Consider the following 13,241-nt stretch of genomic DNA (forward strand, 5'->3'; position numbering starts at 1 on the left):
TAAACATTGGTAATGGTGGCTGAGTGGTAAAGCACTTGGCTTCTGAACTGGAGGTCCCAGGTTCAAATCCTGGTAAAAAACTGGGATTTTTAATTTTTGGATCTTTAGCCTCTGAGTCCACCCAGCTCTAATGGGTATCTGACATAAGTTAGGGAAAAGTAAAGGTGGTTGGTCATTGTGCTGGTAACATGACACAGTTGTTAACAGTGGGCCACAGAAACAGATGAACTTTACATCATCTGTTCTATATACACTACATAGTCTGAACGGGGAACTCAACTTTTCAACATTGGTAATACTGTCATTTTATTTGGTTTGAAAACTACAACTACAATAACATATGAACAAGAAATTGACCTGCTGTGCCAACCCTCCCTCCTCCTTGAGAGGACCTCTAGGAGTGTGACCCGCAGTTTAAGAAATGCTGACTTAAAGAAATCCTGATCAAGATTCCCCTTGTTGGAAGCTATTGAAACCTTAATAAACATCTTTTTAATAATTATGGACCACTGCAAGGTTACTTGTATACTCAAACTTATGGAGAAGGAAACATGGGCATATTTTTCATCTCCATCCTTAAATGCCTAATTTTGTTTGACAGGTCAGGGAAGACAATGGCTCTAAAAGTGTTTGAAAATTTCATGGATAACATAATCTCTTTTAAAACACCTTTCTGTAAACTCTATGGTAGTGCAGAATGTGTGTAAACTAATGTTGCCATTACAAAATAATTTCTCTCACTTCACCTTTGACCAAGGCTGTCTTGTGCTGTCGAAATAAATTCTTTTTATAGAGTTCTGACCTTTAACCTTTGACCAAGGTTGGCTTGTGCTGTTGAAATAAATTCTCTTTTAGAGTTGTGACCTTCTGTGGATAGAAAACAATTTGAAAGAGTTATAGAGCCCATTACATTGCTCTCCAGGATTTGTCAGTGATCACTTTATGACTAAGTTTAAAATCAATTTCTACCAATAGTGTAATTATTAAAACATATTACAATTCAACACAGATTGGCTTGTACAATTTTTCAAAAAAGGTTTAGAATTAAAAAAAAAATGTTTTTTTTTTTTTTTTTTTAGCTTTTACCATAAATAAATCAAACAATAAAAGCCTTCTGAACAGGCATCCCTTAGAATGACAGCCATTAGGCTATGTATCAGAGACTTTGATCACTTAAAATATTTCAATATTGTTCCTTTTTTTTTCCCATACAGAACTTGGTAAGCCCAATATTGTTCATTAGACAGTTTTAGACCTGTTCTTTTTCCAGTTCATTATAATTTTTTTTTTAATATTGAGTTTTAAAGAAAATTTTGTTCTTGTTTGTTTTAGATGTTTCGGATATTCCTTCAGAAAGGAAAATTATTTGTTCCTAACCCATGAAAGTGCTGAGTCAACTCTAGATGACAGTAGTGATCTTCATTGAATTCGAGGGATAAACTATATGTCTAGTTTTTACCAAACTTATATCAACTCACTCTGTATGTCTGCCTATTAAAATCTTGTGAAATTAATTTGTCCCACTTCCCATTCTCGGATCAAGTTGAAACATTGCACAATTATTTTTTGTTGATGAATCGTCTTGTCGAAATCTTGTACATGTAATTTCTCCCATTTTCCCCATTCTCGGATCAAGTTAATTTGTTGATCAAGTTAAGTTGCTGAATTAGTTATTGTCAATGACAACACATGAAGCAATAAAAAATTTACCTGTTAATCAATGGACCTCATTCGCCAGTGGTAAACTAACAACATTTTGCCAGGTGGTTCCCTATATCTTCTATACAAAATTACGCAATCCATAAAGGCTGTCACGTGATACGTGATTTTAATTGTTTTATCAATATTGTCACATGGCTAAACGTTGTTTGTTTACGATTGGTGAATGAGGTCCATTAGTCTAAAATGGTCATATTTTTTACTTATATGGAAAACTAGCTAGATATGAGCAGTGTCCTGCAGGTTTTAGTTAGGGAATTACTGATCTAATAGATTGAATTTAGATCTATGTTAAACATGAAAATAAAAGTAGAGTGTGAAAATGGGTTTACCCATTCAGCCGACATATTCATATCAAATATGAAATACTGTTAAAACAGGTTTACCCGATTAGTTAAAATGATTTGTTCCATAATAGAGATACATATGCAATTTGGTACTCTGTGTATTTTTTTGGGCCCTCCGGTTGTGGGAGGGACATTAAACATACACTACGGTCTCAGCTATGATCTAAGGAACATTTATGCCTAGTTTTATCAAGATTGGTCAAGAGGTTGTGATTTTTATTTGGAACATACATACATACTTACATACACCTTACTTTATTTACATTACATTAAATGTACAAAGCTAAGGAGAGATAAGCCTTGTGATTTTGAAATTTATGGCAGTGATTAAACAGTGCTCTCTCCTCAAAATGCACCTTGACAAACAGAGCCGTCGACACGTAACAATAATCACACACAGTTCATTCAATATAAGAGAAATGTTTAGACAAAAATATTTTTTACACTTAACTTTTTAGTTTATAATTTGTTTCTGGAAAATTTTATTAAATTATTTTGCTCCTTAATGCTGGCCAGATTTCTTGTGAATCACTGATAAATGTTGTAGTTTGAAAATTTAAACCTTGAAGAGAAACTTCTCTTTTTGTCTTTGAAAGTAAATATTCTGTTTCTTACTTAGATGCAGTTTTAAGAAGAAAAAAAAATATTCCTCAAATTTTATCCAAGGCTTCATCTTTCTGGTGAAATATGCAGGTCACAATTTGGGAAGTTATCATGACCCAGTCACTGAAGAGTGTGCGCCAGAAGATTCTAGTGGTGGCAAGTATGTGATGTGGCAACGGAGCGTCATGGGTACACAATCCAACCACAAGGTAAAACTGAGCTCACATAAGAACCACAGTTCTCAACCTTTTTAGTACCCTGACCCCTTTTTGCAGTTGTCCACTATGTGGTGACCCCCAACCGTACATTTTTTTGGGGTCCAGTATAACATCGAAATCAAAATGTAAGTAACTGATATGAATTGCCAAAGCTGTATGTTTTATCAAGTAACACTAAATATTTCTGCTAATAGCTAAATTGCAAATAAATGAGGTCGTATCTTTATGACTTGAGTTTATTTACTTTTCAATTGTGTATTCACTATATTCATGATTTTATACTTATGTGACAATTTGGAAAACATGAGGGCATGGTAAGCAACTCCAGCAAATGATTCATACATTGCTACAAAATTGTTGCAACTCATCTTTAAAATCGCCATCATTTCTCTACCCTGACTTTCTTGTCATCTTTACAACACTGTATGTCTTTGTAGGCAAAGCTCGGATGTTTGTTAACAAAATGGTGTTTGAGTTTGTATGGCCTTATGAACTCAAAAAATAGAACTCCATTACAAATGACGCGTGAAGCTTTATCGATTCCTGCTTTAACCATAGAAGTAAAACACTATTATAAAGAATCATCAATATATTTTCTTTTCTTAATGATCTTTAGTTCCAGATCCATTTTAGCAAAAAAGGGGTCCAATCAAAAAGCAACAGAGAGCTTATGAAATACTTAAATATTAAATTAAGAAGAAGAAGAATATTCTGTGACATGTATGTACAATTATTTTGTAGGGGGTGTAATGTTTGTGCATGTGTTGGTCATCAATGTAACGTTTATATGTTAACTCTTTCTCTCCTAACTGACGATACCAGCGTTGATTCCACTAGAATGTGGTAAGTAATTATGGAGAAAAAGAGTTAATAAACATGTCTTCTCTTCTCTTTGTGCTGCATTACTTTCTGCTTACGCGCGAATGTCTCGTAGAGCTTATAACTTAAGTAGCATAACAGATATTAAAATTTGACAATATATTTATTAATATAAAACAATAGTGAAGAAGCAATCCAGCCATAAAGGATCATTACACAAGTGAATGATGCTTTCAAGAATAAATTACAAGTCCAACATCAAACACACTTTATAATAATACTTAATGCATCCTTCCTCTCTGAGGAATAAATAATAACTGTCCTTCCACCTCGTGGTCTCTGTTCAGGCCGAGATTTTTCCAGGTGAAAAAAACAACAAATATTCTGAGTGGACACAAGTCACTACCTGTCGCAACGAGTCTCAAACGAGGCTGTGACAGCAGGGAGGGATGGAGGTAGGTGGGAAGTGAGAAAAGTGCTACCAGAATTTTCAATGTAACATACTAGAATTCACTGGCCAGAGCTAAGTGTGTATGGATGGCATTTTAAATATATACTAGGATACATGGACAAAATGGGGGGGGGGGGGGGGGACAAAGTGCTAGCAGTTTTATTGAAAGTGTAAAGAAGAATAGGTGTGGGTTGGGGGGGGGGGTGTCAAAGTATTATGTGAGAATTACAATTTGAAGGATGCCCATACCCAAAAATATCATGAAGCCATTTCAACTAAGAGAGAGAAATGATTCTCGAATTTATGGGCAAGTGTAGTTCAACATAATAGATTCTAGAATTTTCTGGCCAAAAGAATATATGGGGGAACCTTAGCTTGTGGGTCTTTTCATTATTGTAGTTAAATAATTAAGAGAACAAATTAGGGACTTCACAACATATGGAGGCATGCAGGCTGAGCAGTAAAGCGCTTGGGTTCCAAACTGGGGTTCCTGGGTTCAAAGAATGCGATTTTTTATTTCGAGATCTTTTGGGCGTCTCTAAGTCCACCTAGCTCTAATAGGTACCTGACATCAGTTGGGGAAAAGTAAAGGCTGTGCTGGTCACATGACACCCTCATTAACCGTAGGCCACAGAAACAGATGACCTTGACATCGTCTGCCCTATAGATTATTAATAAAGTCTGAAAGGGGAACAAATCAATGGGCCCAGCCAATAAGTAATGCTAATAAATTTCATCTTTCTTTTTTCTTTTCTTTCTTTTTTCTTTTTTTTTTTAGAAATTCTCCCCTTGTTCTTTAAAAGCTATAGGAAGAGCAGCAGAAGATTACAATTGTTTGGTTGGTAAGCTTGTAAACATTTATGTAGGCTTGTGAGTCATGATGTAATTAATGTTTTGATCTTCTGATTGGCCTATGATGTACAACTCAGTGCGCTGGGTTTTGATATGTGTTGTTGGCATATAACTGCACTACATGGCTAGTTCTTTGACTATTGGCCATTTGACTACTTTACGTACTATATTGTAATTTTGCCTTAGCAGACCGTGGGGTGGGTGTCACATGTGGACCCTGAGCCGTTAGGGAAGATTTATATTCCATGCCACTTAAAGCTAACGGGCTCGTCCACCTCTAACATTGTATGCCTTATTTTTGTTCCAAAACATAGTACTATTATTTACTATTGGCCGTTTGACTACTTTAGTACTATATTGTAATTTTGCTTTAATAATCAAGGTAACTAATAATTCAGAAACATTTTGCATGAAAAATCAACATACTAGATAATAATAATTTCTGCTAAGCTTGCTGGAGTTGGAAAGTAACGATTAATTATGGAGGAAAAACGCAACAGTTGCAATAAAACTAACACCAAATAGTTGCTTAGATGGTCACAGAAGGATTTAGTCGGGGAACATTAATGGCTTTTGTTGTGCGAACTGGTGTTGTTGTTTTTTTAAGCCAAGGTGAACTGTTAAACAATGATACCCTCTTTTAGAATCAATAGGTCATAAGAAGCTGTCTTTACCAAAACTGAGTAGTATTTCAAAGCCAAAAATGTTAAGAGAAGAGCTTACATGGTAATTGGTATCACATAGAAGTAGGAAAAGGCTTCCAAAATATGGAATAACAGGTCCTAGTTTTTAAGAACTGGTCTGGTTTCCAAAACTGAAAAGGGAATCTTAAGTTTGCAGGGCCCCCCTCATTACTCAGGTTGCCCCACTTGCCAGCACCTAAGGCCGCTACTGGCTATCCTTGTTGCAACCTTTATATTTTGCCATATCTGATACAGACTAGCCTGTTCCAGCATACTCTCATTTGGATGTGACCAAAATGCACTGTTGGTCTTATCCAGACTATTTCTCTAGACAGGGATGCACTGTTGGTCTTATCCAGACTATTTCTCTAGACAGGGATGCACTGTTGGTCTTATCCAGACTATTTCTCTAGACAGGGATGCACTGTTGGTCTTATCCAGACTATTTCTCTAGACAGGGATGCACTGTTGGTCTTATCCAGACTATTTCTCTAGACAGGGATGCACTGTTGGTCTTATCCAGACTATTTCTCTAGACAGGGATGCACTGTTGGTCTTATCCAGACTATTTCTCTAGACAGGGATGCACTGTTGGTCTTATCCAGACTATTTCTCTAGACAGGGATGCACTGTTGGACGCTATGCTGCTCGGTATGCAGAGTGGTCTACCACATTAAGGTAGTGGCCTTTCACATTGCTTTGTCAAACTGAATAATTTCCATTTGAAGACTTGTGTAACATGACCAAATGAATTGCAGCCTCAGCAAATTTGTTGACAGGAAAGTACAGTAGATCTAACATGGAAAGTACAATTGTTCATACTTCTCCTAGCAACATCTGAAATACTAGTTTTTAAAAATAAAAGGGTTTTGGTATTTAATATTTTGTTGTTGTTTTTAGATAGTTAAAAAAATTGAAAGCTTCTTGGTAAAAAGAATATAAAGAGTCTTGAGAAAAAAATGACATGATTTATAAATTATTGATTGCTTAATATACCTATTCATGAAATGTATGCATGTTTAATACGATTAATTACATTATTTTTGAATGTATTCGATCAGATGTTGTCTATGTCCAACTTTTCTACTCAGAGAGAAGCTCAATGGAATCCCTCTGTGGTAATGCGGTTGTGGAGAAAGGTGAGCAGTGTGATGCAGGGGCTGAAGGAACCACAGGAACTGATCCTTGCTGCTCTGCTTCCTGCGAATTCAAACCACAAGCAATTTGTAGGTCCGTCTACTCATCTCACACTATTTTTAGTTTATCCATATCTTTTAAAGTTTAACAAGACTTTTCCCCATCACCAGCAAAATATCAAATTATATTTTTACAAAGCTCTGTCTGTCAGGTAAAAAGTTTGTACACGTTATTTCTCGGATCAAGCTGAAATTTCGCTCAATTATTTCTTTTACCTGACAGCACAAGAATCAATAAAAAAAAATTAAACAATTGGTTAATTAATTAATAGTAATTAATTATTTTGTTTGGTATCTCAAACAAGGGAAAGAATTTGTACTTGAATGAAGTGGTAGTATTAGCTAAATTAGTCCCCTTTTATATGTCATCATCTGAGTCTTAGTGAAAACAACATAAAATATACAATAAGCCTATAGAAATGACCAGTGGTTGTTCTTGGTTCTTGAAGTTGAAATGACCTTGGTCAATGGTCATGCTCATTCCTGTAAATTGAAATGACCATTGGATATGCTTAATCCTTTAAGTAGAAATAACCAGTGTTCATGCCTGGTCTGGGGGCATGGTTGCTGAGTTGTTAAGTGCTTGGCTTCCAAACCTAAATTTTGGTGAAGACTAGGATTTTGAATTTTGGGGATTTTCTGGGGCCCCTGAGACCACCCAGCTCTAATGGGTACCTGACTTTAGTTGGGGCAAGTAAAGTCAGTTGATCATTGTGCTGACCTCATGACACCCTGCTTGTTAACCATTTGCCAAATAAACATGACCTTAATTTCATCTGCCCTATAGAGCGCAAGGTCTGAAAGGGGAACTTTACTATTTATCTAGGTCCCATAAGTTGAAATGGTTCTGCAAGATCTTTTAAGTTGAAATAAGAGATGGCTGTGCAAAACAAAGCAGATAGTTAAATGAGATGAAGATGATTTGTGCCTGATGTCAAGCTAATGGTTCTTTTTCTTTTATTTTTTCCAGTGACATTAACGATGGATGCTGCCAAAATTGTCAGGTAGCACCAAACACTAGCAGCTGTTTGGTGTCTGTTGTTAATGACTGCAAAATTGACAGCTATTGCAAATATCCTTTTTATGGAGAGTATCCAGTGTGTGGCTGAGAGAAATGTGGTTGGAGAGAAAAGTGTGGCACAGAGAAATGTATAGCAGAGAGAAATGTGTGACAGAGAAATGTATAGCAGAGAGAAATGTATAGCAGAGAGAAATGTGTGACAGAGAAATGTATAACAGAGAGAAATGTGTGACAGAGAAATGCATAGCAGGGAGAGAATGTTTGACAGAGAAATGTATAACAGAGAGAAATGTGTGACAGAGTAATGTATAACAGAGAGAAATGTGTGACAGAGAAATGTATAGCAGAGAGAAATGTGTGACAGAGAAATGCATAGCAGAGAGAGAAATGTATAACAGAGAGAAAATGTGTGACAGAGAAATGTATAACAGAGAGAAAGAGAACTACAACTTAGAAAACCTAGACTTGTTTCTTATGAAAGAGAACTACAACTTAGAAAACCTAGACTTGTTTCTTATGAAAGAGAACTACAACTTAGAAAACCTAGACTTGTTTCTTATGAAAGAGAACTACAACTTAGAAAACCTAGACTTGTTTCTTATGAAAGAGAACTACAACTTAGAAAACCTAGACTTGTTTCTTATGAAAGAGAACTACAACTTAGAAAACCTAGACTTGTTTCTTATGAAAGAGAACTACAACTTAGAAAACCTAGACTTGTTTCTTATAAAAGAGAACTACAACTTCAACTTGGCATGCTCATCCAAAACAAAAAAAAAAGATTAAATTGAATGTTTCTGCTCACTAGCCATTTTGTTTTTTTGACTGATGGAAAGAAAAAGTTTTATTTCTGTAATTACTCTTTACTCTCTGTGAATACAAGAGATCTTAGCCCCAGAATATAATTACCCTTAGATGTAGGCCAGGCAAAGACATACATGCTTATTGATTAAGTAAAAAGCTTCAGAACTTACCTTTAGATATAGGCCAGGCAAAGACATACATGCTTGTTAATTAAGTATAAATAGACTGGTACTGTTAAACATGTATTTCTTTTTGAGCAAAAATAATTTTGTTTTTTCTTAACTTGGACCAGTGGCCAAAGTAAGGTGTGTCCACCTCAAGGTATACTTCCGGACTGGACACCTTGTTACAATGAGTATGCTCACTATTGTTTTTTTTTTTTTTTTAATTAAATTTTTAATATACACTAAGTGCTAACATTAGGTACAAGACATTGAAATGAATGCTAAACATTAGGCACAAGACATTGCAATTAATGCTAAACATTAGGCATGAGATATTGTAATGAATGCAAAACATTAGTGTGCAGGATATTTTAATGAATGCTAAACATAAGGCAGAAAACATTGTAATGAATGCTAAACATTAGTGTGCAAGATATTGTAATTAATGCTAATTATTAGGTACAAGACATTGTAATGAATGCTAAACATAGGCACAAGACATTGTAATGAATGCTAAACATTAGGTACAAGACATTGTAATGAATGCTAAACATTAGGTACTAGACATTGTAATGAATGCTAAACATTAGGTACAAGACATTGTAATGAATGCTAAACATTAGTGTGCAAGATATTGTAATTAATGCTAATTATTAGGTACAAGACATTGTAATGAATGCTAAACATAGGCACAAGACATTGTAATGAATGCTAAACATTAGGTACAAGACATTGTAATGAATGCTAAACATTAGGTACAAGACATTGTAATGAATGCTAAACATTAGTGTGCAGGATATTGTAATTAATGCTAATTATTAGGCACAAGACATTGTAATGAATGCTAATTATTAGGCACAAGACATTGTAATGAATGCTAAACATTAGGCACAAGATATTGAAATGAATGCTAAACATCAGGCACAAGATATTGCAATGAATGCTAAACATTAGGCACAAGATATTGAAATGAATGCTAAACATCAGGCACAAGATATTGCAATGAATGCTAAACATTAGGCACGAGACATTGTAATAAATGCTTTCCAATGTACACATTTCTCTAGCGGTGCTTGTCATGATGGAAACTGCTTCGGCTACTGTGAAATGAAATCATTAGTCATGAATTTGTCCTTGAAAGTCTGCTTGTGTCAAGGTATGTTGTTTTTTTAAATGGATTATTCACAAATGGAACATTTTATCATCAACCAAGTTCGTGGGCATGTTAAAAAGAATGTATACAAAAACATTCATTTTCCTAATTTCTTGCTTATTTATTTTAATTTAATTTTTTTTCTAAATTGCATTAATTTTAATTAAACTACTTTTTTTTCCATATCTATTATAAAATAATTTTTTTAAATTTCTTTATTATTACAGTCACCATAAATTATATATTAAACTACATAGATATGCATAAGAATTCTTTTTTACCCTTTCTTTATTCTTTTAAATGTAAATAATTTGTAATTTCATGTCTTAGATCATAGTCAATTTTTTTTCGCAATTTTTTTTTCTTTGCAATAACATCAATATATACTCTTTATTTTTTTTGTATTGACCATTTTGACTAAATAATTTTCATTAATTAGAAAGAGGATTCATTTCTGAATAATTTGATATACAACACTTAAACATGCAGTGAAGATTATAAAACAGATATTACCTTAGACGCGTAGAGTTGTAAATCCAATTCGAAATCATTTTTGGCAAAAAACAATATCCAGTGAAATAGGAATAATATTTACATTTTACACACACACACACATATATATATATACATTTATTTACATTACATAGATGCTACTGCCACTACTCGAAAGCTATATTTTTGCCAGATCCTCATGGTATAGACGAAAACAATGTTTCACACAGAGCCGAGGTTGCGACGGGCAACCCGAGCAAAAGAATCTAGTCCGCTTCCGTTGTGATTGACTCTTGCAATAGACACAAGGGCGATCATTCTCTTCATAATGAACAAGATGAGGCCCAGGTGCTATTTTGCTGTCAGCTTTAACAGTCTTCACTTTTACCTGTCTGGGAACATCACCCAGTGCAGTGGCAGCATCAACTAAACCATCAATTAAAGTTTCTTTAAATTTTTTTAAAGAAAGCTTTTTTGAAGGCTGGTCACATGTAACCTGTGTGGCATTATAAATGATGAGGGCATTAATCTATGCAATTTCTAATATCCAGAAAAAGACTTTCTTCCACCATTTCATGCTTTTTCTAGAATGCACAGAATAATAAGAGAGCATTTGGTCTGCCCTGTCGCAACCATTCATCATCATATTGTAGTCGTGAACCATTTCTGGCTTCTCGACAACACTGCGCTTCTGTTGCACATTCATGATGCGATTGGTTGATTTTGTGGACACCATAATGCAAGGCTTTTTAGCTTTCTTATCCTGCCATGCCACACAAAGAGCATCTATACTGCCCACAGACTTGTAAAATTGAGTTTCTCTGTGACGCAGCTTTTGCTTCTTGAGCTCGGCAGGGAAATTTTTCCTAGCCAAGTTGACTGTCCCAGTATAATAAAATCTTTTCTGAGTTAGATATTCCAAGAGATCTGTTGATGTATAATAACTATCAGCAAAAATATGATGCCCACTTTGAAGTGGTTGTAGAAGGGTATCAAATATTTTGACTGCATGGCTGGTAATACTCTTTGATGAGTCTGAGTAAGTAGTGTCACTTCCATAATAAGTAATAAGATTTATTACATAACCTGTACTGCTATCACACAGGCCATAATTTTTTATGTGGTGCTTTTCAGGCTTACTAGGGTTGTACTGTAATGGTCCAAACCTGCCTTTAAATCCTATCACCATCTCATCAATAGCAACCTCCTCAAAAGGATAAAATGCCTTTTGAAAATTTGAACACATCATCTTTACGAAGGGTTCAACTTTATCCTTACCGACCGAGACCGCTTCACCTACATGCATCATGCTAAAGAACAAGAGTTCAAATCTAGCTCTTGTAAACATGGTATTAAACCATGGCTGATAATATATGTCTTTATTAGACCAAAAGTCCCTGACAGACTTTTTGTTTTGTAGACCTATCGAAATAAAAACTGCGAGAAACTTGTACATTTCTGCAACATTTGTGTCTGTCCAATTATTAAAAGTGGACCTGACAGTAGGAGGATTGTGTTTTTGAATCACAATTTTAGCATAATCATTAATGCTATCAACTAAAAAGGTCATGATACAACCATCTACTAGCCTGGTAAAAACATCAAATGGTGTAGAATCTCTTGTCAAATCTAACTCAGAATTGACTCCACTTTTAGAAGGCTGGGACATTCTAAATGTATTGGCAGTACTGACAGGACAATTGTCAGCAACCCTCTCCCATTGCCACCCATCATTATTACCACTAGTTCTAGGTCTAAAATCATCTGGTTCTGGAATTGTAGCAATAATACCAGTCCCATCATTGTTAGCTTCACTGCCACTATCACTGTCAGAATCTGAGTCAACCACAGTATCATCATATCTAGCTCTTTTCTTCTTCACAATGTTATCATCTACACCATGATTTTCTGGCAAATATGTTGAATCATCTTCACTATCACTATCACTAGAACTTTCTAAAGCTAAAAACAATTGAGTAGCTTGTGCTACCGTCAATCTTTTAGGCCTACCACTAACACCACTGCATCCAGGCATAGCATCCATGTTTGTTTTTGTTTGCTAAGCAACACACTAATTAAAATAATATTAAAACAAAAAAACAATCCAGGTTATTGCATAAAGACGCTTAAAAAAGGAAGGTTTCGTTTCTTTTTACTATTTTTGTTTTTAGAAATAACTTTAAAAACTCTAACTACAAGAAACGGACTAATTTTAGAAGCCACCCCCCAAAAGCCAGTATACTGGCAAACCAGGCTATGAGGTATAGCCTGGCAAAACAGGCTGAAAGAGTTAATTAATAACCCACACACCCAGATTTCTTTTCTGGCACTTTTGATGGAAAAAAATTTAATTGGTAATATATTTTTCTTGCCTGCCTTCTTTTGGCATTCTGGATGTTCACCATTTTGAGGTCTTGGAATATGTAATAAATATTTTGTATTTATTTGAAAGCCTGCCAGCCCAATTGTTTTCTAGATATTCAAATCCAGGAAGTTCTCTTAGAAGTTATCTTAGAAGATGTTGTTTTAGAAGAAATTGTCTTAGAAGAAGTTGTCTTAGAAGAAGTTGTCTTAGAAGAAGTTGTCTTAGAAGAAGTTGTCTTAGAAGTTGTTTTAGAAGAAGAAGTTGTCTTAGAAGAAGTTATCTTAGAGGAAGTTGTCTTAGAAGAAGTTGTCTTAGAAGTTACCTTAGAAGTTACCTTAGAAGAAGACAAAAAAG

The 13,241-nt window shown here is 34.9% G+C and overlaps 1 protein-coding gene across 3 annotated transcripts in view; it reads left to right on the plus strand.

The window, feature by feature from the left end:
* LOC106075630 (ADAM 17-like protease) overlaps positions 1-13,241 on the plus strand; it is a 53,123-nt gene that overhangs the window by 27,558 nt on the left and 12,324 nt on the right. For all 3 annotated transcript variants that reach the window (XM_056014487.1, XM_056014488.1, XM_056014489.1), the window contains exons 12-17: positions 2,760-2,878; positions 4,936-4,999; positions 6,784-6,922; positions 7,859-7,960; positions 9,006-9,068; positions 9,945-10,033. In XM_056014487.1, the coding sequence (XP_055870462.1) occupies positions 2,760-2,878; positions 4,936-4,999; positions 6,784-6,922; positions 7,859-7,960; positions 9,006-9,068; positions 9,945-10,033 (576 nt within the window). The remainder of the gene's footprint in view (positions 1-2,759; positions 2,879-4,935; positions 5,000-6,783; positions 6,923-7,858; positions 7,961-9,005; positions 9,069-9,944; positions 10,034-13,241) is intronic.

The sequence above is a fragment of the Biomphalaria glabrata genome, chromosome 16 (assembly GCF_947242115.1).
Source record: "Biomphalaria glabrata chromosome 16, xgBioGlab47.1, whole genome shotgun sequence".
Taxonomy (NCBI): domain Eukaryota; kingdom Metazoa; phylum Mollusca; class Gastropoda; family Planorbidae; genus Biomphalaria; species Biomphalaria glabrata.